The 26116-nt window shown below is 38.4% G+C and overlaps 1 protein-coding gene across 6 annotated transcripts in view; it reads left to right on the top strand.

Annotated features, from left to right (window-relative positions):
* Positions 1–31: 31 nt before the first annotated feature.
* SMC6 (structural maintenance of chromosomes 6) overlaps positions 32–26116 on the top strand; it is a 40033-nt gene continuing 13948 nt past the window's right edge. For 2 of the 6 annotated variants that reach the window (XM_058179031.1, XM_058179020.1), the window contains exons 1-20: positions 50–207; positions 3222–3361; positions 5396–5513; positions 8868–8973; positions 10565–10701; positions 12940–13001; positions 13358–13438; positions 14039–14140; positions 14748–14867; positions 14959–15057; positions 16761–16907; positions 17171–17259; positions 17895–18059; positions 19156–19334; positions 19794–19995; positions 20894–21008; positions 21550–21710; positions 23039–23174; positions 23812–23886; positions 25332–25502. In XM_058179031.1, the coding sequence (XP_058035014.1) occupies positions 54–207; positions 3222–3361; positions 5396–5513; positions 8868–8973; positions 10565–10701; positions 12940–13001; positions 13358–13438; positions 14039–14140; positions 14748–14867; positions 14959–15057; positions 16761–16907; positions 17171–17259; positions 17895–18059; positions 19156–19334; positions 19794–19995; positions 20894–21008; positions 21550–21710; positions 23039–23174; positions 23812–23886; positions 25332–25502 (2559 nt within the window). In that variant the 5' untranslated portion in view covers positions 50–53. Of the gene's footprint in view, positions 3362–5395; positions 5514–8867; positions 8974–10564; positions 10702–12939; positions 13002–13357; positions 13439–14038; positions 14141–14747; positions 14868–14958; positions 15058–16760; positions 16908–17170; positions 17260–17894; positions 18060–19155; positions 19335–19793; positions 19996–20893; positions 21009–21549; positions 21711–23038; positions 23175–23811; positions 23887–25331; positions 25503–26116 lie in introns of all 6 variants that reach the window. The other 4 variants (XM_058179042.1, XM_058179069.1, XM_058179050.1 and 1 more) reach the window with 4 other exon arrangements.

The following is a 26116-nucleotide window of genomic DNA, read 5'->3' as shown; positions in this document are numbered from 1 at the left end:
TTATGCAAATCCGGCCTAGAAAGCGAAACTGACAGAGCAGTTGTGAACTGCGCATGCGTGCTGGCAGTCGCCCCAAGATTCGGGCGCGCTTCGGCTGCGGGGCTTTTGAGAGGATCGGTGCCTGGTTTGGGGGTGCGGAGGAGGAGCGGGAGAAGGGCCACGCGCTTGGCGGTTTGCCCAACGGTAATTTCGACAGAACCTTTCCAAGTAAGGGCGCAGCCTTTTCAAGCATTGGGAGACTCCTTCCGAAGACAACCCCAAATCCCCTCGCCGAAGGGGCTGGGGAACGGGTTTGGTCCGGGAGGAGGGAGAGAAGGGTGGAGAGTTGTGGCAGCGGCTGGATCCAAAACGATCCGGGAATAAACCAAAGAAGACGGGCTGTAACGGAGCTCCGTCCGCATTTTTGCTTCCATCCCCTCCCCTCCCAAACCCGGGCAGGTGAAGGGCATTTTCTTCTTCTTGTGGGGCGAGGCAAGAAGTCATCATGTCCGCCGCTGATCTCCAGGCGGAATCGCCCTGCCCATCATCCTAGCCCACCTAAGATGGGGGAGAAGGGGCGTTGCCTGCCAAAGGTCGCCTTTGCGAGAGCTTCAGGCTGGGGGAAAAAAGGGGGGCTGAGGAAAACGAGTTGGGAGAGGAGCCTTTCCCCACCTCCCCCGAGATCTGTTCAGGTGCGCGGCACCCCCCAGCTGTGCTATGGCGCCTAGGCAGGGAGCCGAGTTCCCTTGAAGTTGGCATCCCCGACACGTTAGAATTAAACCGAGATCTAACTTCGGGAATGAAATAAACCAGCTTTTGCTTCTGGTGTATTTCTTGGCGCTCCCTGATTGGTTGCCCGCCTGGTAGGACGGTCTCTTTCTTGTTTTTGTTTGAAAAGAATGAAAACAAGCTTCCATCTTTCTTTTTGCTTACAAAGAAATTTTTTCTCGGCGAGAGAAAGGTTTGATTTAAAGAAAGTAAACCGTTTTTTTTAAAAAAAAAATTGTGGGTGGGGGGAATAGATTTAAAAAGGATTAAGGTTCTTTGGCCAGTCCTGGTAAAAAGCCTCTTAATGCCTTTTTGAGACATTCTGAGGTGGGGAATTGCCTAAATTAAAGGACCGAGTAACAGGAAAAAGCAGTATAAGTAAGATTTCCAATGGTTTTATTTATTGTAATGGGGGCGGGGGAGGGCAGTATATTTAGACACTGCCATATTATAATAACATAAGCATTTAATTCCATTTATATGACCCTTAGCAGATGGCCGTGCCCAACTGAAAAGATCGATGTTGGGGTTAGTTAATACTTGGGTGGGAGATGACTAAGGAGTACTAGGAGAACTAGTGGTGTAAGATTAGACAGGAAAGTTGAGAAAATACACAGTTCGCTTTTGATCGTGGTCCAGAAAATTATATAGAAATGCTCGTGAAATCACAGAAGTTGAAATCGACTTGAAAAAAAACTTAATTTTTAATGAGTTTCTCTATCAATCTTTAGTTATTAGAAGTAATCATCCTATATAGTCCATTTTAAGGATGATGTGCCGCAAAAGGATAAATCCGTCCTTTATAAATCAAACTAAAACTTACTAGAAAAATTAAAAAGGAAGCCAAAATTCTCTTTAAAAAATTATTATATCCAAAGCCCCAAAAGACTGAGAAATAAAGCTGCTTTAAACAGTTTAATTAAGGAAATTGAATAAATTGAGAATGGAATCATGGTGTGAGACATTTTCATATTATAAAAAATATATAGTTTTCAGATATTGAAAATGAAACTGACTATAGAAGTTGCAGATAGTTCTGAGGGACTGGGTACCAAACACAGCTTTATGAAGGCTTGGAGGGCTACAGGCTACCTAGTAATATCAACAGAAGTGGTATGGCTGACATTTGCTGGCTGTTTTCAAAAAATTAACTATTTTATTTTAGAGGATTTTAACAGGAATAGGAGTAAAAGGCAAATGGGAGGCAGAGTACTCCCATTTCCATTATTTTAATCAAAATAGTCAATCCCTTCCCTTGCTAAAATTGTTCTTGTGTGTATTTAAGTGCATTTTAAAGGTGAGAACCTGAGTTAGATACTGGTGCAGTGGTGAGTTGCTCCCGGTTCAGCCCGGCCGGTAGTAACGGCAGGAGGCTCTGGCCACCCGGCTGGACGTCATCACAGACAATCTGCGTATGCGCAGAAGCGTGTGTGTGCCCATTGCGGACTGGTAGCGGAGGTAAGTAGAACCCACCCCTATACTGGTGCTCCTACCTCCTCCAAAATCGGAGGAAAATTACTTGAAATTATGCTGCTGAGATTGAATTGTTTACTGCCAGATTCTCTTGGGGAATATGAGTTCACCACTTGGGGGATGCTACCACATCCTTCCAAAGTCGGTAAAATGGGGACCCAGATTGTGGGGGGCAATATGCTGACTCTGCTTAAAGAGGGCTGTAAAGCACTATAAAACGGTATATAAGACTTAAGTGCTGTTGCTATACTAATTCATAGTTCTTTGTTTATTTTAAAGATTATTTTTTTCTTTGAATTTATGACATTTCTGTTTAACAAAATGTATCGTATTTTTCGGAGTATAAGACGTACCTTAGTTTTTGGGGAGGAAAATAAGAAAAAAGCTGATTGGCAGGTAGATTGACCTCCCGGAATACCCCCAATCAGCTGTTCCCAGAGGTGAATTTTAGGAACAGGTTCCTTGGTTGTGAGCTCTATGCCTTGATTTATTTTTTTCTGCCTCTGAAAGTTCTGAAACTCTGTTTCAGAAAAAACTTTTTTTTCTGCCTCTGAAAGCCTCCGAAACAGCTTCAGAAAAAAAGCCTCTGAAGCTCTTTTTGGGCCTTTTTTTCTGAAGCTTAGTTTCTGATGCTTTTTTCAGCCTCTGAAACCTCTGTTTGAGAAGCTGGGCGGGGCTACATTCGGAGTATACGATGCACCCAGATTTTCACCCTCCTTCTTGGGGGGGAAAAGGTGTATCTTGTACTCCAAAAAATACGGTAATTAAAGTGTATCTCTCTTAATTCTTTCGAAATAATTCCTGATCTTTCCCTCACTGGGAATTATACAGCCAGAATTAAATACTACAGGGAACCTTTAATTTTAATTCAGTATTTATATACCAGTTCTTAAACTTGTTGCAGTGAGATGAATGGTATTGATTTTAGCTGCATACTGATGGCATTTTTTCTTACAGTTGTGCATGGAGTGAGATAACTTTTGTTCAATGTTTGCTTTTAGTTATGGCAAAAAGAAAAGACCGCCGTTTTTCAACGCCAGTATCCCACAAAAGATCTAGGCAAGAATTCCCGGATAGCTCTGATGAAGACCTTAGTGATAAATACGCACATCTACTAAGTGAGAATTCCGATTCGCAATCGGTAAGCTCTAAATGCAACAATGTAATTTTGAAATTATCTTGAAAGGAAAAATGAAACAACAGTCTCAAACAAATATAAAAAACCACACTTGATGAAGTGACTAGACATCAAATTAATAATCTCTTTCAATTTTGATTGAAATTGATTACATTTTGATTCAGCAGTGAGCAACTTGTGATCCTCCAGATGCTGAACTAAAATCCTAAATATAACTCACTGTTAGCCATGTGATCAGACGCATTGGGGCAATGACAAAAATATGCATTATGATGGTGTCAAAGAAAAGGCTCTGTGACTTGGTGCTTGAATCCAATGTTGGGTGTCTATGCATATGCAAAATCACTTTCGGCTATGAAAAAGGGCCAGAGGGTGGCGCGCCATTCCAGGCCTCCTTTCTCACTGCCGAACCGCTTGAGGACTGCTTCAATGACAAAAAAGGAGGCCCAGAAGGTTGTGCGCGCCCTTCCAGGCCTCCTTTTTTATCACCAAAGCAGTCTTCAAGTGGTTCCGGGCCTCCTTCTCACCATCGAACTGCTTGAGGATAGCTTCAGACACGAAAAAGGAGGTCTAGAGGGCTGTGCATGCCATTCCGGGCCTCCTTTCTCATCACTGAACCGCTTGAAGACTGCTTTGGTGATGAAAAAGGAGGCCTGGAAGGGCACGCACAACCTTTTTGGGCCTCCTTTCTTGCCGCCAAACTGCTTGAGGAAGGCTTTGGCGATGAAAAACGTGTGGAGGGTTGCACACGCACCTCTGGGCCTCCTTTATCACCACTGAAGCACTTGAGGATTGCGTCCCTGTAGGCTTTGGCAGCCCTTTCCAAAAAGCTTTTGCTGGTAGGAACAGAGCTTTGGAGGGAAATGTCCGCCCCCACAAGCTTCACTGGTTTTTGCGAAGGGCTGCCAAAGCTATAGGGGTGCAATCTCCCTGCAGACTTCAGCAAGTAAATGGAGGGAGGGCAAGGTAAGCGGGTCTCCAGAGGCAGAGTGCCTGTGAAGACTTGGCGGGGAGGTTGAATAGGCAAGCTGAATGCTGAACAGCCTGTGTGATCTTTCGTAAGGGCGAACAACTGATGTGCTGCGACATTCATAATTTTGGGACTTGTTTGTAAATGCTTATCGTATAACTTTGCTAAGGAAACGCTGGTAACCTGGGGATTACCTGTATATGTTGAAAAATAGTAGAGGAGGAATTGTTTCCAAGGTTTCTGCCACAATAGGTATTCTTAAACTCTGTGTTGGGCCTTCCTGTTGGAATACAGTTTTTTTCACCTCCCCCAAAAATATATTCAGTCTTGTTCAGGGAAAGTGGGACTGCAGATAGTCCTTGACATACAGCAGTCCATTAATGATTGTTCAAAGTTACAATGGTGCTGAAAAATGTGACTTATGACCGTTGTGGCATACCCATGGTCACATGATCAAAATTCTGATGCTTGGCAACTGGTTCATATTTCTGACAGTTGCAGTTTCCTGGGATCATGTGATCACTTTTGGTGACCTTTTGACAAACAAAGTCAATGGGCAAGCCAGATTCACTCAACAACCATGTTACTAACTTAACAACTGCAATGATTCACTTAATAACTGTTGTAAGAAAGTCATAAAATGGGGCAAAACTCACTAAAATGCCTCACTTAGCAACATAAATGTTGGGCTCCATTGTGGTTGTAAGTTAAGGACTATCTGTACTGATAAAACACTTTGGCCTTTGCTTCACAGTTTCCCGTATAAGCATAGAGTAAGCAGTTCCTATATTACAAATTTTGAAAATTCCTCGAATGCACCGATTAAAAATAAATGATAGATTTAATTTTGCCCAATTCTAATACCGAATAAATCATTAGTTTTTTTAGAGGATGTCACATACATTCAGTTATTTTAGAAATCTTAGTACCATAGAATTTCAGAACCTCTCAAGCATTGTACTGTCAGCATTGTGAGGTTTTGGGGCTTTCTCGGCATGTGTAGAAGAAATTTGTGATCAGGACATTTTTTTAAAAGCAATCAAAATGTCTTTCTGATGTATTCATAGGTCACAGGGGACGTTGGGATAATTGAAAGTATCCAGTTGAAGAACTTTATGTGTCACTCTATGTTGGGGCCATTCAAGTTTGGATCTAATGTCAATTTTGTAGTTGGAAACAATGGAAGTAAGTTATAATTTTTTAATCAAAAGCAATGTTATGGTGTTAGTTTTTCATTTGTAGGTATGCAGAAAATTTGTAAACATTCTTTTTGCTTCAGTTTGAATCTGTAATACTGCTGCATTTGAAAATTCAAAGTTGGCTGTGCTATAAGAGTACACATCTTGAAATGGTTTGCTTTGCTCCATTGGACTAAAATTTACAGTATTTTGAATGTTTCATTCATAAGAAAAAACAGAAACATAACACAAGTTTTTGATCCCTGATTTTCTATCTAAGGCATGGGTGTCCAACTTTTTGGCTTGCCTAGACTGTATTGAATGAAGAGGAATTGTATTGGGCTGCACATAAAATACAAAGTATAGTTAGTGTGTATCTTAATATCTTTATTATGTGAGGCTACATTACTAGCCACCTGCAGCCGCGGGTTGGATGCGCCTGATTTAAGGACAACAAGAATAGTTGAAATGACAGTGCATATGACTATCAATCTGCCAACTACCGGAAAGATTGATGAAAGGGGGAACTTGAAATAATAAGGGAAATCAATATAGGGAGCGATTGAACCTGGCAGTATAACTGACAAAAGAACAAATAACTGCCCATTCTTACCTTGAAGTGCTAGAGCCAGTGGATAAATAGCTAAACTCTCATCAGCTTTCTTCAGTGAGTAGCTCATTTCATGCATGCTTCTACAAAAGTTATATATTGAAATCCATTGCATGTGTTTCTTTAATATTTTATATTAAATGTGTATATATATATATATATATATATATATATATATATATATATATATATATATATATATATATATATATATATACACATACATATATATACATACATATATATACATACATATATATATACATATATGTATGTGCGTGTGTATATATATGTGTGTGTGTATATACACACACACACACACATATATATATACACATGTATGTATGTATGTATATGTATATATATATGTATATATATATATATATATATATACATACATATACATACATTTTTTATATATAGATATATATATATTTTATATATAGATATATTCGGGTCTTTTCCCGTGTAAGGTTGAGAGTATCTTGGCGATGTTTCGATGAGGTCTCACTCATCATTTTCAGGCTGGTGCTTTCGGCTTCGAGCTTCTGTGGGCAAAGCGTGGTCGGAGCTGCCGTCTCTCTATAAATACTGGTGGGGAGGTGGGGAGTGTTGCTGTGAGCGGGTTGGTTGGCTGTATGGTTGCATCTTGATTGGTAGATGGAGTGGGTGTTTGCAGATTGGTCGGCGGCCTCACAGCATCCTGTGTGGGTGTGGTCCTTGTCTTTTGTTCCTGAGCTTTGGTGGTGTGGCCTCTGGAGTTCTGTGTTGTGATGTCTTGAGCAGATGGCTATGATGCAGCATCCAGGGCCCTGGCCTGGCTTCGAGTCCGAGGTCCTGTCATGTATTCCTGGTGTGTGTCAGCTTGCTTTGTGTGGGGATTGGAGGGGGATCCCTCCAGGCCAGGGCCAGGGATGCTGCATCACAGCCATCTGCTCAAGACATCACATCACAGAACTACAGAAGTCACAACATCAAAGCTCAGGAACAAAAGACTAGGACCACACCCACACAGGATGCTCCGAGGCAGCCAACCAATCTACAAACACCCACTCCATCTACCAATCAAGATGCAATCACACAGCCAACCTGCTCACAGCAACACTCCCCACCTCAACCAATCTATAAACACACACTCCATCTACCAATCAAGATGCAACCACACAGCCAACCAACCCGCTCACAGCAACACTCCCCACCTCCCCACCAGTATTTATAGAGAGACGGCAGCTCCGACCACGCTTTGCCCACAGAAGCTCGAAGCCGAAAGCACCAGCCTGAAGATGATGAGTGAGACCTCATTGAAACGTCGCCAAGATACTCTCAACTTACACGGGAAAAGACCCGAATATGCCAAGATCTACATACCTATTGTTGGAAGAAATATCCATCTGGGTTCAGTTCCAAGTGGGGACAAAGACACTGGAAACACGGAGGCTGCTTGGAAAGATGGTTTAATGGTGGTCAGGTTCACATGGTTTGAGTTCATGAACAGAAAAGGGGTGAGATGCTGTGCGCGCCCTGGCTTTATGCTTTTTCTGAGCTTTGAATTTCCTGGGGCACAAGAAAAGTATCCTGATTGGTTGTCAGACTCTCAGGGGCAGGGGTCTTAGCTAGCCTTGCTGGCTGATGTAATCTTTCCAGGTGTCATGTGGCGAGTTTCATTTGCTAGATGGGTCCTATTATGTTGCAGATGATGGCCCATTGACAAAGGTGGGGGGAATGAGTGAGCCTGGCTGAGGCCTTAATGGCCCATTGACAAAGGTGGGGGGGGGCCAGAAAGCTGCAGGGAGCTGCTTTGTCCTTAAAACATGTTTCTCCATTTCTCATCCAGGAAATATATTCTGCCTTTTAAATATTTTCTAAAATATTTCATTCTTCCAGGAGGGGGGTGGGTGCTAACTTCCTACACTATACCCGTGAAAACCTACGAAAACAAAACAAATACACACACACACACACACACACACACACACATATACATACATACATGGCGAGTTTTACACCCATGTGTTAGAGGCTGCTGCTTGCAGCAGGCATAGCACTTTTCCTTCAGTACCTTTGTGTTAAAGGCAATTCATGAAAAGTTCAGCTAATTGGGGCAAATATGTGGACGAAGCAATAGAATCCTGTACCCTCCATCATGTTGAAATTTGTATCTATTGTCTTTGCATCGACCCACCATTTACCCAATGGTTACTCAGCTACTGAGCAGCCGGTTTAATTTTCTTGAGAGCACTTAAGCTGTTGTTTGTTGGCATGAATTCCCTAAAGGATATTTGAAAGATGCTCAAGCCTAATCATTTCTGAGCCTGAAAGATACTTAATTTTCCCTGCTAGCACTCCCACCCCTGCTCTTGGCTTCAGGGATTGTCCTAAATTACTAAGAAAGTGGAACAATGAATAATGCCCACTATTGTTTTAGATTGTGCCGGAGGAAGAGTCTTTATCATAACACTTGAGTTTTCAGCCTTAGTCATTTTGTTACTAAGTCAAGTATTTTAGCTGTAGTCATCCTCTCCCTTTATTAGCCTACATTTTTCCTAACATCTTCTCTCCTCCTCTTTTCTCAAGTTCGTTTGAAAGGTTGTTTTTTTTTCAATAATGGGGATGGGCTGGATGAAAGGTAGAGGGTATGGGCTAAAGACAAGTTTATGTTTTTTTTAAAGAAAAACAGTCTCTGTGGATATAGTAAACAACATAGCAGTTGTATCACTGTTGGTTCCATTTATATTTATTGCTTTTTTTCAGGTGGGAAAAGTGCTGTATTAACTGCCCTGATTGTAGGCCTTGGGGGAAAAGCTACAGTGACAAACCGAGGATCTTCCTTGAAAGTATTTGTGAAAGATGGACAGAGGTTAGTGAATTTCAGCAAGAGCAGTACTAAGTGTGGGGAGGGATCTCTGGTCTTTAAGGTAAAAGCTGTCCTTTTTTAGGCTGATTTGCAGTGCCAGATATGGGGAAGGAACATCTAGAGTCTCTTAGGTGAGCTGCGCAATATAAATATGTGATGATCACATAAATAAAATTTAATTATAAACTAATTTATTTTGAGGCCACTTGTCCGCAAGATTTTGGCAAGATTTTGGCGAGCACTAGCCAACTGAGGGTATAAGAAGCTTAAATTCCAGGCTTGGAAAAGTTGGAGATTATCTTTAGGGAATCAATAGATAAGAAACCGATAGAACTTTTGAAGTGGATAGTATTACTGTTGGGTGGTAGTGGGTTCCTCTTTGATTAATTTTTGCTTGATTCTGTGTCTCATTAGAACACTGTGTTCTATTCAGGACATAGAATAGATGTCATTAAATAGGAATGAAAATTCCTATTTAATGTTAGGAAAGATGCTTTAAATGAAATCAGTTGGAAAGTGGAACCGGTTACCTAGGATGGTGGTGGGTTCCTCTTTGCTGAATGTTTTCAACCAAAGACTGGCTAGACAGTTGCTGGGAATGGTTTAATTTGAATTTGTAATTAAGTGGGTGTTTGCACTGCAGATGGTATGTGTGTGATGCTGTAGTCTGAAGTTATAGTCCTTAAAAACTCAATCTCATTTTGTAATTAATAATTAATGGCTATAACCCTGTTCTTAATTTTGGGGTCCTAAATTCCCTGGGACAAAATTCATCTCCCCTGCAGACAGTTTCTCCCTGTGGAGAAATGCAGGAGAGGAGGAGATATTTGGACACTTCTCCGTGCTTCTTCAGTTTGTTTTTAGATTCTGCAAGCATTTCAGCTATCTGAAGAAAAGTTTAGATTGCTTCCTTCAATTCAGGATTCAGTGATGTGAGAGAATGGATAGGGGAAGCTATTCTCCACAGCTTTTTTCCAGTTAATCTACTCTGGCTTCTGTTACTAGCTGGCAAAATTTTCAGCTGAGATATGCTGTGGATTCAATCCACCAGAGCTATAATAGCATTGGCTGTATTCTTTAGGGAATTGCGATGTGGATTTCTGTTGTGTTGCTATAAATATTCAGTTTTTTATATTTCGTATGTCAGTATTGTCTTTTGAAATTGCTATGCTCAGCTCTTTTGATATTTAACCCCTGCTTACTCTTCTACAGGTAAACTGGCTACCTTATTCATATGTAGATACAAACAGTTAAGAAAAGCATCTTATTTTATTTTTAACTTCAATACCTTGAGTGGTCAGTTCAACAGTCATATGCAGCCTGCCTTACAGTTGTCTTTTTGCTTCTTTCTCTATTTTGCTTTTATTTATATGACTGATATTCATTTGGATGCTTGAGCTGAGTTAAAAGATGGGAACCAGGCTCAAATATGCAGTCGATGAGTAAGGGATCTGTTGGTTACCTTTTAAAGCTTTAGCTATATAAGCTTTCTAGATTAAGATCAGTGCAGTTGTTGAAAACTATGTTGTGACCACTTAAAGTACTGTTATTATAAATAAAAAGCCTCTCAATGTCAAATCACGTTGTGCTTCAGTTCTGCAGATGTTTCAATCACTCTGCGAAATCGAGGTGAAGATGCATTTAAACCAGAGCAATATGGTGACTGTATTACTATAAATCAGCACATAACCTCAGAAGGACATCGTAGTTATAAGCTGAAAAGCAATACAGGTTTGGTTATATTTCACTTTCAATTTTGAAAACGTATTTTCAGAAAATACATTTAGAATACTTTAGAAAAAAAAGTTAAGTTGTACAGATAGATGTTAGTTAAAAGATCATTTGTTCAGCAACCCTGGCCATTGCACCACTCGGTCACGTGATCTTGTTCTAGGCACTTGACAACTGACGCTCTCTACCGTTACAGCATCCCATAGTCATGTGATAGCCATTTGCAGCCTTCTATGCCGGTTTCCCACAAGCAAAGTCAACGGAGAAGCCAGCAAGGAAGATTGCAAGTCGCTCCCACATTTTTTTCTCCCTAGGACCCTGCTACAGAGCATGAAATAATACCATAGCACCCATCCCCAGCCAGCACGCATTCGGGCTGTACTCCCCTCTGTGTTCACCTATTCTCTGGATGTTTGTGAACTGCCTTGGAGTTGTGTCTTCTAGCCAGTTTCCCCATTGACTTTGCTTGTTGGAAGCTGGCATGAAGTTGCAATCACATAGGATCCTTGCTTAATGATTCACAATTTTCACTTAATAACAGCAGTGAGGATCCCTGGGATTACTGTTGCTAAGTGTTCTTCACCCTTTTCCTGTAATATGTTTTCTGTATAGTTTTAAGTTCAATATATGAAGCATCCCTTCCACTTATGTTAATTAATTACATGAGCGATACATTAATGTACATGTACATTAGTTGCATGCTTTGTGAAAATACCATGTCTTGGATCCAAATGCTTTTGTTTATGTATACAATCCAGAGTCAACAATCATTAACTATCGGGAGTAAGTTATTAGTGTATTTAGACTGTAGTTTGCATAAATCATAGATATTTTGGCTAGGACTTATGGGACCTCTAGTTCAAAACATACAAATTGTCCTTGACTTATTATCATTCACTTAATGACCATTAGAAGTTATGACTGATCCCCCCCTTCCCAAAAGCTACTTACCACCCAATTTCAAAGTTACAGCCATTGTAGAGCCCCCACAGTTGTTCGCCATTACAACCCACTGTAGGGATGCTACAGCAGCGACCCCCCCCCCCCCGGGTCTCTGCACCCATCCCACCAGCTCCCTGCAGGCCTTTAGCCTGCTTCTGATTCGAACACTCACCTACCCACGAGGCTCTAAAGCTGGTTAGCAGAAGCTTCTGGCGTGTTGAGAGCTTTTAGAGCTTGTAGGCCAAGGCCTTCCCATCCAGACACCCAGGGAGTTGCAGGACTCGGCAAGTAAAGGCATGTCAGGTGCCACAGGCCACCGAAGCTAGCTGAGGAGCAGGCCAAGTCCTGTAATTCTTGGGTGGCTGAATGGGAAGTAGGTCGAGGCCTACAGTTAGTAAGAATCTCCTATGTCCCAGTAGCTTCTATTGCCTGGCTTTAGGCTGCCTTGGCTGGCTGGATGAGAAGTAGGCATTGGCCCACATGCTCCAACAGTTCCCCACTTGCTGGTAGCTTCTGCTGCCTAGCTTTAGGCTCAGGGTGGCTGAGTGGCTGGATTGGGTGCCAGGAATCCTCAGGGGCAGGGAACAGAGCGCAGGGTGCTTGGGCTGGAGGCACAAGGCAGGTAGGCCTATGTCTGGGCTAGACCTCCTAGGGCTTCCCCTATCCCTGAGACACTTTGTCCTCTGCTTAACCCATGCATTCATTTAATGGCTGCATTGGGAAGAGCATGGAGTTAGGGGTCATTAAACGAGACCATCTCACTTAACATCCATTGTCACCTGTAGTCTTAATGGGGAAACTCTGTTACAGATGTAAGTCGAGGACTGACTGTAGATACAATTTTTCTTACCGATGATCAAAATGCTATCAAATGCTTTCACATTCATGTTCTGTTCTAACTCTTTGCATGTTTCTGGGGCAATTATGCAATATGAATGTGAATAAATGCTTACAAAGTTGTTGGGATGGCGTATTTTTTGAATGCTACATTGATATTCATCATCATATAGCAAGTAAAAATCTCATACAAAAATCTCATGACTTGTTAAGAGACTATTTCCCCCCCCCCCCAATCAATTTCCAATAAATTCTGCTACTAGCAATACAGACACATTGACAAAACCATATCTGTGAGCTTCATGACACATTTGGTTCTATTTGCCTTTTCTTTAAGTTACATAATGAAGCTCAGACAACTGTTTCTTAAATGGGTACATTCTTAGAAAGCCTGTTCTGTTAAAAGGCTGTACAATAATATTTATAATGATACTTACAGTTATTCTTTCTTATATTTAGGAGTCTTAATTTCTTCCAAGAAGGAAGAACTTACTGCAATCCTGGATCACTTTAATATCCAGGTAACTGCAACTCCATTCTGTACTGAGCAGTGCTATATATATTTTTGCCATCTCATTGATAATCTGAATTGTGGGGTCATACAGAGTGTGGAATTTGTAATTGAATTAAACAAACAAAAATCCCGAGTTATTAGTTCATAAAACTAAAAAAACACACCCTTAAATACTTAATATAAACACAATAAAGGGATTTACAATTATATGTGTTCATTAGAAGTTTAAGAACAAGCTGGAACTTCGTAATTATGACAATGTAGTAGTGTGTGTGGGAATAGATATGGAGGAGAATAGTTGAATGTCAGATAGCTGACTATTTATAATTTTTTAAAAAATAAAATACTTTTATTTTGTTGCAGGTAGATAATCCCGTCTCTGTACTCACCCAGGAAATGAGTAAACAGTTTTTACAGTCTAAAAATGAAGGTGACAAATACAAGGTAATAAAGCCACCACGTGGTATGGTTTGCAATGTATAACAGGATGAACCAGGTTTGTACAGAAAAAAATACGAATGTTTGAAGAATGGAAACCAGTGTCTGCAACCATTCTTAATTTTGAGTAGCTTGAAGAGTATGGAGAGAAATGTCTAGACTGGGATGTCAAACTCAATTTCATTGAGGGCTGCATCGGGGCTGTGGTTGACGTGGGGGGCAAGGCCAACTGGCTGGGCATGGCCAGCTTGACGCCACTCGGTGTGGCCAACTGGGAACCTGGCCAGAGTTGACACCACTCCCCAAACTGTTGGTGTGTTTCCTCTTCGCATTGGGTAGACCGGGCCAAAGTGATGTGGGTAGACAGGGCCGAGGTGACGCAGGTCGGCTCCTTACATTTTCCAGGATGGCCCTGTGGGCCTGATCCGGGCCGTGGGCCTTGTGTTTGATACCCCTGGTCTAGAGAGATATATGGACAGTTGCACAGAAGAACCTAACTTGCATTTACAGGACAGGTTTATTAATATTGTATTTTTATGTTGCATTTGTTGAACTGGAGTGTGGAAAGACAGCATTCATAACTCTTGCTTTATTATGTTTCTTGAGTTTTTTATGAAAGCAACTCAACTGGAACAGATGAAAGAAGATTATTCATACATCATGGAAACTAAACAAAGAACATCTGATCAAGTTGAACAAGGAGGAGAGGTATTAGAAAACTATTTCTAATATTGTAGTTTGCAGCAAAAATATACTAGTAAAGGTTAAATGAATTTATATCAAATAAATAAATGCATTTTTTACGTTTTAAAGTGTTAGTAAAACTTAATTAGTTAGCACGGTAGCATTTAATTAATTGACTTACAATAGTCCAATTCAAGATAATTCAATTATCTGTTGGACTGGCTTCTGAATAGGTCTCCCTTCTCTTTCAATTTTACTTTTTGACAATTTTTTTTATGTGGTTAGTTAACCTCCAGGTTCTCATTATGTTAATATAGAATTTTAAAGGAATTTTTAGAAACCATGACTTCAAACCAGATTGAGTATAACCAAACAGTTAGAGGACTATCGAAACCTGGAGGAAGTCCATCCACAGTGCATACCTTGAAAATCAGTCTCACAGAACGTATAATCAGTAAGAAAGGATCCTTAAAAGTCTTAATTGGGCACATTGCAACTATTTCAAATTTTAATTTCTTGGAAAAGTTTATAATGGTCGTACTTTATCTTCAGTCTGCTGAACTTTTCAGTCAGTGGTACACATTCAGAAATTATTGTATTTTCTCTGCTATTTTTTTATATTTTTTTGCAGTTCCTTGAAGAACTTAGAAAGCAATATTTGGAGAAGGAGGAACGTTACAGAAGTATTGCTGCTTTGAGTGAAATGCAGAATGAGCTACAGGAATTGCAGCGTCAAATAGCTTGGGCGATGGTAATGGCTTATCATTTGCAATGTGATATTAATGAGTTTAATTTGATTGTAATATTACATAAATGATTTTAATTCTGAGTTTATATTTTAGGTACGAGACACTGAAAAAGAAATAAAAGCAATCCGAGTTGAGGTTACTGCCCAAGAAGCAAAAGCTGATAAGTTCACTGACCGAGTGAAAGAATGGCAAGTAAGTTGCAAAACTTGTCATAAAATGGTTGGTTCAATTGAAATATTAAAATTAATTTTTAAAATATTATTATTAGAAATTGCCAAGCATTGCCTCTATATTGTCACCATTTTGTCATCTCAGAAAAACTGAAGTTTTCAGGTTACGATCTAGAAGACTACAGAAAATTATAAGAACAACTGATCTGCTATACATAGAATTACACAAATACTCTGACTATTGATTTATTTTGAAATCTAACTAAATAAAAGCGAATTGTGGAATAATACTTCTATAAATAAAATAAGGTTTTTGCACATAGAAGATTGAAGAAGTAAATATATACCCTTTTCCCCCAAAAATAAGACATCCCCTGATAATAAGCCCAATTGGGCTTTTGAGTGCATGCGCTAAAATAAGCCTCCCCCCGAAAATAAGCTCTCCCCAAAAATATTTAAACACAGAGCTGGAAATCAGATCTTTCATTAATTTTAGTTATAGAACCCATAAAAGATCCTCTCTTGTTATGTGAATAATAAAAATAATGGGAAACAGGTTTCAGAGCTTGTGCATTATAGCATTTAAACATCTAATCACCTGGCTTATTATATAATACTAACAAAACTGAATTGAGACGAATGTTTACTTCTAAATAAGTATCAAAGTTTCTTCCTTCTGGAAGCAGAGCTATATTTAAATCCTGTGTAAAATACTTTTGATGTAGGTACCTGAGCACAATAGGCAGAAAACACTGTTTAATTGATCAGATTAAGAACAGAAGTATAGGTGCATAATATATTTCATCAAAATATATTTCATCAAAACAACAAAATACCTTACCCCACCAGACTTGAAATCCTTGGCTTAGAAAACCTGGAACTCTGTCGCCTTCGACAAGACCTAAGTTTAACTCACAGAATCATCTATTGTAATGTCCTTCCTGTTAAAGACTACTTCAGCTTCAATTGCAATAATACTAGAGCAACCAACAGATTTAAATTTAATGTCAACCGCTTTAATCTAGATTGCAGAAAATATAACTTCTGTAACAGAATCATCAGTGCTTGGAATACTTTACCTGACTCTGTGGTCTCTTCCCATAATCCTAAAAGCTTTAACCAAAAACTCTCCACTATTGACCTCACCCCATTCCTAAGAGGACCATAAGGGGCGTGCATAAGCACACAAACGTGCCTACCGTTCCTGTCCTATTGTTTTTCTTTTCTTCTTCCTATATACATATATGCTTATACCTCCTTATATTTACTCATATATGTGTTTATATATTATATATTATATAATCTTTTTGTATGATACCTACATATATTGTTATGACAAATAAATAAATTAAAAAAATAAATTAAAAAAAAATCACATTCAGTATTCAGATTGATTGATTGCCAGAAGCACCAATGGCAGACTACTACTTTTCTGTGTAATAAGGGCTCGAAGATGAAAATACCTGTATATTAAGATAACTGCTATTTATACCTGGTTCAGCTATAACATTCATACTCCAGTGTTCATGGTAGACCTGAATGAGGTCTAAAATATATTGGAAAGCAAGGAACAATTGAAATTGCATTTTTCAAAGTATAGTCATCTTCCACATTCCAAAGAATGTAACCATGAGAACTTATCTCATTACCTTCAGATGGATTTGAATATCAATAAGACTTTTTTGTGTTATCGTTCTCAACACTTCCATGACATTTGTTTTTTAGAATAAAGTTGATGCAGCAGAAGTTAAATATAGAACTAGGCAAGACGAGCTACAGAAGATAACTGAAGAAGCTCGAACTCTAGAACCATCATGTATTGCTTTGAAAACAGAAGTGCACGCAAAAAGAAAAGGACATAACGATGCAGAGGTTTGAATTTTCCATCCACAACCTTAAATTGCTGAATGCTGCCTCATAGTAATGTAATCTTAGACGCTTATCAGTTGTGTGGATTTTGTCACTGTTGGTGTGGAAGCAAAAATGGATTAGGAAAACAAACAAATTATGGCCCAGAAGAATTATGATTTCTAGAAGGGATTTGTAGGACCTTTCCTCTATCTAAATTATGGGTCAGTATGTACTGTAATTGCGTTCAAGTTACTTTTAACACAGACCCTGTTTTTCTTGTCCAGGCAGCATATAATAGGTCTCAAGCTGAACTGAAGCGTTTGTTAAAAGATGAAGAACAACTGAAACAAAAAGTTGATGAACTAAAAAACAGGTAATAATTCTTCCCCCCCCCCCCCCTAATTATGTTCTCAGTTAGAAAAAAATGGGTTCTTTAAAAATGATGGTGGTTTTCCATTGAAATGTGAAATAGAGAGAAAAAGAATCAACTCTTTAATGAATATTCTGCTGGTGGTGGAATTGCATCTATCAGCGAAGTAGATATTTCTTCCCTTCTCCGTTTTCATTTTACCCTTCCATATCTGATCTATTCAAAAACACATTTGAGGATAGTTGAGGCAGAGAGTGATTCAAAATCTATTATTTATTATCCCTTTTCCAATAACATCTATCTATCCATAGTTCCACGCATTTAAAGAAATGAACGGTGCCCTTTAAACATGCAACAAAAAGAGTCTTAAGAGCCATTTTAGCCATTGGTTGTGTCTTACAGTATAAGCATTAAACCTGTATTTTTGTTAAATTACCCTGTTTTAAAATGGGAGTATTGGCCCTATTAATGTTGATTTTATCATAAAAGTTAGGCCACATAAAAAGACTCTATAATTACATAACTTGAAATGTAAATAAAAAGGATCAGTTTTTGTTACTATTTTTTTAAAATAATGCAAAGTATTTTACCAAATTAGTGCTTGGACAAAATAATCTGTAAATTGCGCAATGTTGCAGTGCTGAACAGATTTCAGCGCCTGATAAAATGGAAAAACAAAAAACAATAGACTGCTTGAAAGAAAAGCTGAAGACATTACAGGATCAAGATGAATCTATTGCTCAGCAGATACTACAGTTTCAACAGGCTCTACGTTCATACGATGAAGATTTTACTCGACTTAGGTAAGCTTCTTAGGTTTCACTGTGGCTTGATTGTTTATTAGATTTGGTGGGTAAAATGTTCTAGCCCGCTCTTAGCCGTGATCAAGAACCGTGATGGCACAGTGGTTAGAACACAGTATTGCAGGCTGACTCTGTCCACTGCCAGGAGTTCGATCATGACCACTCAAGATTGACTCAGCCTTCCATCCTTCCAAGGCCGGTAAAAGGAAGACCCAGATTGTTGGGAAGCAATATGCTGATGTGATAAACTGCAGAGAGAATGCTGTAAAGCACTGTGAAGTGGTATATAAGTTTTAAGTGCTACTATTGCTATTAGCTATGGGAAACTTAAGGTCAGTCGCTGTCTTTCAGACTATCTCATAGGGAATGTTGTGGGGAACAATAAGGAACAATATGGAAGCCACTTTGAACTCCTGAATAAATAATAGGATATATATATAGTAAATTGAGTAAAGAAAGGTACAAATTAATCATAGTGTCTTGTTTGATTTCTTCATTCGCCTGCACACTTCCCCTATGGGTATAAAGGACCTGCAAGAAATAGTCAATATTGGCATGAGGGGAAATATGCATATAAATTTTGTCTAGGTTAGTTCTGGAAAGTGGCATAAATCATTTTGATTCTGTACTATTTTTTCTATAAGAAGTAAAGTCACCCACATTTTTGAAAGAGAAGCAAGTTGTGTATTTTACAAAATCAAAAACATTTTTCCTTTTGTAAGCATGAAAGTAAAGCAGATGCATTTGTAGAACTTTGAATAATTTTTTGGAGACAGTGAACACTTCTGATTTCAAACTGCAGATCATTATTAAATGATTTAGTTGTGTTAAATATCCCACCTTATTTTTATAATATTTGAATAGAAAATGAGAGTATGTTTGTGGCTAAAAGAAAAAACTTCATTCTACTTATAAAAATAATTTCTTAAGCTGAGTATATGTTCATAAGTACCCAGTTTTACTATACACCATAAATTATGTCATAGTTTTGGAATCCTGAATTAATAGTTTTTGCTGGGGAAAAAATAAGCTACATATGAAATATTTTCTCAAAGAGAAATAGGTGGATTTTTTTGTTTTTTGTTTTTTTGTTTAGACAGGAAGAAAATGAAGTGAAAAAAAAAATAGATTCTCAACAGCAACAGCTAAGACAATTAAAGGAGTGTAAAACCAATCGCATGAAAAGATTTGGATCATATATGCCAGACCTTTGTGAAGCAATTGATGCGGCTAATGCTCAAGGGCAGTTTACATACAAACCAATAGGACCGTTCGGTAATCCATTAGTGTTCTTCTCTATGTAATCAAATAATGAAAGCTTTGACTCAACAGAGTAAAAGTATTGAGTTGCAGCTTTGATATTCGCAAACTGAAGAATAAATGTACCATTGCTGCTATATGCCTGTGTATAACCACATTTTTTTATCTTGATATACAAGGCAAACCATCCCTCCACACCCCTTTTTCCTCTAAGAAGTATTACAATGGCAAGGAAAAGCTTTTAGATTCCTACTATTGTACTTTATGTTTGGTATGTTGAAATGAGGAGTTGTGTATTTACAAAGAAAGAATCTGAAGTAAATGACAGACGAGCAATCCATATGCAGTTTGAAGTATAAAAGCTTTCGGCATTATCCAGCAGCACTCCTTTAGTCGGAAAACAGCAGTTCTATCCTGTACAACTGAAGGAACTTATTTTGACAATATGTACTGAGGTTTAATTCTTATATTTAGGTGCTTTTATTCATCTGAAAGATCCTGAACTTACCGTGGCTGTTGAAGCATGCTTAAAAAACCTGCTACTTGCATTTTGTTGTGACAATCATAAAGATGAAAGAGTATTACAGGCATTGATGTCCAAATACTGTAAAGCTGGTTTTCGACCTACGATTATTGTTACTCGTTTTCAGAACAGTGTTTATGATGTAAAGTCAAGGTAAGTGTATCTGAGTCTTTTCTTTTAAAATCTAATTTCTAAATCAGACTTTGTAAAATCAATTCCTTTATTCCCACTTGTCTGATGTAGTTTGAATGATATTGTTGTAATTAAAGCTCAATCATAATTTATATACTAGGAAATAAACTCACTGAGAGATATTTTAAAATAACTTTGCCTATAATTAGTTTGTAAGGAACTTCTGAGATTGGCATCAATAAATCTGAGATTTGCTTTTGTCACCTTTAGCTCATTATAGTTGTTCACAATGGCATTTCGATAACAATTTTTGACATGTTATATGTGAACATTGTTCTCCCGTTTATGAGGCCTTTTAATAGAATACATAATTTATATCCAATATATGCTCTTTTATGGGCAATCTTGTATAATCCTCCATTAATTAAAAGGAGGAAACAAGTATCCTCTGAAAATTCGTTCTCAAGGTTTGGGGAATTCTCTAAAAATTTGTGAGTTGGTATGCAGTAGTCTTTTTTCCAGTAATGTGTTTAATTGCTGTTTTCTTCTAAACTGTTCTATGCCAGAATTATCCTTCCATTTCTAAATCAACCCTCCTTCAATCTGCTATTTGCCACTCTGAATTGCTTTCTTTTGTTTACAACTAAAATTCAAAAACTATATCCCAATTGTAGCAGTTTGAACCGTGAAAAATTCTGAATGATGTTGGTCATAAATGTCTTATTTTATTCCTCATGACAAACCCTGTAAACCTCCATATTTCTTTTTCAGGGTAGAAATGTTTTTTTTAAAGGTTTCCAGTTTCTATGCCCATTGCCAGAAATTTCTGTTTGTGCACCAGACTCACTGGTTATAAAGATTAATCCTTAATATCATTTGCTGTCACAACAATGCATCTTACTGTTTTAACTTCTCGTAGGGCTGTTTTTCACCCTAACTATCCAACAGTTTTGACGGCATTAGACATTGACCATACAGTAGTAGCCAATTGCTTAATTGACATGAGGAGCATAGAGACTGTCCTGCTGATTAAAGTAAGAATTTACTCTCATACTTGCAATGCATACAGAATGTTAGCATGATATTTTTGTAAGAATTCATTTTATTTAGGATTAGACTGTTCATTAAGTGTATGCTGTTTGTGTTTTGTACCAAATCATGTTCAGTTGTTTATCAAGTTGTTTTGCTATTATATAAGAGAATAAATATTGGCGCTTAAAGGACATGATAACAGGGTGTAAAGGAAAGGCTTACTGGTTTCATCAATTGTGACAAGAGAGAAATTAAAATCAAATTTGATTTAAGGCACATTATCTGCTGGCTGTCACATAAAGGGGGTGATGTACCCATAATCTTGAGAGAATGAGTTTTTGCTTTAAATACTTTTTGCATAAAATTTAAATCCAATAGTGTACAGTATTGGAATAAGCCTATTGGTATTCAGCTGGATATTTTAAATTGTAGTGATAACCACATTAAGAAAAGTTTTCAGACCCTTCTGTTTTAAATCTTCCCGAGTTGTCAATATTGCAGGTTTACTTGTAAATTGTTGATGCGCTTTATTTTTTTTCTTAGAGTAATTATGACGCTCGAAGAGTTATGCAGCACAACAAGCCTCCTAAAAATTGTAAGGAAGCTTTTACTGCTGATGGTGATCAGGTGTTTGAGGAAAGATACTACTCTTCTGAAAATAAAGGGCCTAGGTTTCTCAGCAGAGATGTCGAAGCAGACATAAGGTTAGAATAACAGATCATCATCTGTTCATCAATATTTAAATTGTGTCTGTAGATAATCTATTATGGCAAACTAATTAATATAAAACATGTGTTTGTTTATATGTACCATCTTTCCCTGAAAACAAGCCCTGGTCTTATTTTCTTTTGGGCCCCAAATAAGTTCTAGGGCTTATTTTCAGGACAACACGATTTCAGGGTGATCAGCCTAGCTGGGCACCCCACCCTCCAGCACACACAAAAGAGCCGGCAAACGCGTGGGGACTGATAGTATCCGGCAGTAGCTGCAGCCTGCCACTCCCTTAGTCGTTGCAGTCTGCAGCTGCGCAGAGCAGAAGGTACCGAGTGGAAGGCAGGCGATCCCCATGCGCTGTGCAGGCTTCAGGGAAGCCAAGAGATGCGAAGACAAACCTCCTGCGGCCTGTCGCTGCTGAGCTTTCCCATGGCCTGTCCATCTGAATCACCTGCATCCACCCTGCGCCTCTGCTGGTGGTTTCACTGCGCAAAGCAGCCGCCCACTGTTCCAGGCCACCACCGCTTGGCTCTTGCGCAGCACATCCGGATCGCCTGCCTCCCCCCTGCACCTCTGCCTCTCTCTGCTGCTTGCACAGGTACTCAACTCCCCTGTGCTGCGCTGGCTGCAGGTGCTGCCAGACACCAACGGCCCATATGCGCTCACTGCCTCCTATGCTGACCACACCCACCCTTTTCAGTAGGGCTTATTTTGGGGGGATGGCTTATAGGCACATGCATAAAAGAGCAGGCTGGGGGTTATTTTTGGGGTAGGTCATATTTTCGGGGAAACACGGTACATATACAAAAATAAAGATATAAAAGAAAATAAACCTGGACAGTTATGAACTATAAACTGTATTGCTTGCAAGTCTTTCTCTTCTATCAAGTCCAACCGACTGCTCCCTGCTTCTTCTTTTTTTTTTTATTATTATTATTATTTGAATGTATATCCCGCCCTTCTCCGAAGACTCAGGGCGGCTTACATTGTGTTAAGCAATAGTCTTCATCCATTTGTATATTATATTCAAAGTCAACTTTTATTGCCCCCAACAATCCGGGTCCTTCATCTTCTGCTGAACCAGTCCTAATTCAATATTTTCTGTGGCGTCCAGTCTACGTAAAATGATTTTTATTTTATTAATCTCAATTAAGAGCACAGTTTCTTAAATCTGTGCTCAGCTGTTTTAAAAAGAGGGGATACTTTGAGCTGATCATTCCAGTATTCATTTAAGCAATTTATGTCAGATTCTTCAGATTCTTGTAAAAATAGGTTTCTAGCTAAGGTGTTGTTGCAATTAATTTGTTATGTCTTTAAGTAATTTGGAGAGTGAAATTGAAAACCGAAAAACTGATCTCTTGGCAATACAACAACGAATGCGTTCTACTGAAATTGACATTAAACAGAACAAATTTCATCTGACTGATCATCATCGGCACAAAAAAGAATTGCAGGTAAGAATAACATAATGAGCAATCTCTATTGGAAAATAACATCCTGGTATCTATTCCAATAGGTCGAGCCGAATTCCTAGGTCAGCTGATACAGTGGGCCTTGTGACCCCTAGATTTGCTATCCTGGAATATTTTCTTTGAGGTTGCCTAGACAAGTACATCTCGCAGTGTCATGTTTTTCAAGGGCTTCCCCCTCCCCCAATTTCTCTGGCCGAAAACCCAATAGAAGCTGCTCCAGCACTTAACACAGATTGACTAGTTAATAATCTTCATTGTACAATATATCAGGATGAAGCCAGTTCTAATAGTTGACGCTATCTGTAGTGTGGTGGTTAAGATGTATTAGGAAAGAGGAGATTGAGGTTATAAGCCATCCTCAGCCATAGAAACTCACAAGGCTTTTCTAGGCCGATCATTCCTTCTCAACCCAATCTACCTCACAGGATTATGAATTTAAAGAAAAATAAGAGGAGAGGGTGCTATGTGTGTCACCTGGAATTTCTGAATGAAAGATGGGATGTGAATCTATTATAGAAGAGTGCTTTTCTTTTTTTATACTCCTTGAAATTTTTAGCCACTCTTTCCATGGCTTAGCTTGTATCTCGATTTTTAACATTTATTTTCATTTCTGTTACAGATAACAATGAGAAAAATAAAGTTAGAAATTACAGACCTTGAAATTGTAGAAGAATCAGTGGTCATCTCTACATTAGTAAGAACTGTTTGAACACTTCCTATCTTTATATTATTTGGTATACCCTGGTGTAACTACTAAGACTAACAGTAATTCCCACAGTGAAGGATTTTACTACTTCTGAGAAATTGGTTTTATTTTCATTACCTTTTCTTCAGTTACTAGAGGAAGAGATAAGTGAATGTTTGCAGAAATTATGAATTTTTAGAACTGGGGAATAAAAATATTGTGCTGTTACAGGTAATCCTCATTTAGTGACTGCAATGGGGACCAGGAACTTGGTTGTTAAACAAAGTGGTCACTAAGTGGAAAACCATGTAACTGTCACTGTGCTTATGAAATTACAGAGTAGTAATATGTAATAACACACTAATATGTGTTAATTGATTGTAATGGTGAACACATGACTGTGAGAGAAATTCTACAAAAGTCATACATGAGGCCATTGGTTAAAAAGGTTACATTTTCGGCAGCTTTGTAACTACAAATACAGATAATCCTTGACTTAACAGTTCATTTAGTGACCGAAGTTACAACGGCACTGTAAAAAGGGACTTATGACCATTTTTTACACTTAGGACTGAGCATTCCCTCAGTCACGTGATCAAAATTCAGATGCTTGGCAATCAGATATATTCATGACAGTTGCAGTGTCCCTGCGGTCAGTTGATGACCTTTTTACGAGCTTCTGACAAGCAAACTATAGAGAAGCCAAGTTTACTTTACAACCGTGTTACTAACTTAAAAACTGCAGTGATTCCCTTAACAAATGTAGCAAGAAAGGTCATAAAATGGGACAAAATTCACTTAACAAATGTTTCACTTAGCAACAGAAAATTTGGGCTCAGCTGTGGTCATAAGTCGAGGACTACCTGTAGTTGCTGTCCGAGGCAGCCCCTAAGCATGGATTACTGTAATGTTAATCAGTGAATAAAATGTTATATTCATAGTGAGTAGCACCATGTAGTATTCTACAAAGAGCATCTCTGTGTATTTGATTCTATATTAAAAGCTACTCAGTAATAGCATATAGTGCTTCACTACAAAAATAGACACACATTGCTTGCATATGAAATATTTACAGATTTTTCTTCCAAAGTATTTGGGGAAATAATATTAAAAATATTAAATTAGTTGTATGCTTACAGTGCTTTGGGTAAAATAATTATCACCACCACATTCTTTTGGGGAAATAACAAAACTGAAGTGTAATGGAGAGTAGATCTTGATAGACAGGATTAAATTGATGGCAGTTGTCTCTAACACATTGGGATAAACCCGATTTTTGCCTCATAATATTTTAGGGGGACGGACCTCTGCAAAAGCTTGTGTTATAATAAAACTGATAGTGTTAAAATCCTTACAGTATGATACAGTCTATAGTGTCCTTGCTATCCTTTGGTTGTCAGTCTGAAACTCAGTTTTATGACTAGTAATTCAAATTGACTTTTTTTTTACATCAGGAAGAAGAAATTCATGATAACCAACAGAAAATAGAAACTGTTAAGGAAAGATTACATAAGCAGAAGGCGAAACTGGAGGCACTGAAATGCCTTTTGCAAGAAGAAGAAAAAAAATGTGTAGCTCTTAAAGAGAAAATTAATCAAGTACAAGATGAAGCAGCTACAATCAAGGTAGCATTATTACCATTCAGTATGGTGGGCAGAATGAATAAGACTATCTAAAAAGAGGTTACATCTTCTAATTCACATTTAAAAGATTTTAATTGTTACTGTGTTTGAGGCGCACCAGAAAATTCAAAATATTAGATAAAATGTTCTACAATTTGGCCTGGATACAGAACAGAAGATCAGCTAGTTAGCTAGTTTTAGCAACACAGAAGTTCCTGGGGGGAAAAAAACCTTCCCAGTCAGTAAAAACCTTGAGTGAGCAGATTTTGGATAAGACAATCTATAGTTCTCCCTCAAAATGATTGTTTTTTAAATTAATGTAACACATTTAATATCAGACATTTTTTTAAAAAAAAAGCAAGCAGGGGAAAGATTGACTTGGGGACCTGATGGCGGCGCTCTATGCTTGAGGTGGCTGGTAGACTAATAGGAAGATCCTCCCATTGTACCCATTTTGCCTTTGATTTTTTGGGTTCTGTATCTAATGTGTTTAATGTTTTAATATTTTATATTTATGATTTTAATTGTAAACTGCCCAGAGTTGCTTTGTAGTGTGAGGTGGGAGGGTTATTTTTCTTTTTATTTATTTAATTTATTGACTATCCATCTTACCACAA

Source organism: Ahaetulla prasina, chromosome 1, assembly GCF_028640845.1.
Source record: "Ahaetulla prasina isolate Xishuangbanna chromosome 1, ASM2864084v1, whole genome shotgun sequence".
In the NCBI taxonomy this organism is placed as follows: domain Eukaryota; kingdom Metazoa; phylum Chordata; class Lepidosauria; order Squamata; family Colubridae; genus Ahaetulla; species Ahaetulla prasina.
Note: the sequence above shows the minus strand (reverse complement) of the source record. Positions and strands in the feature narration are given on the sequence as shown.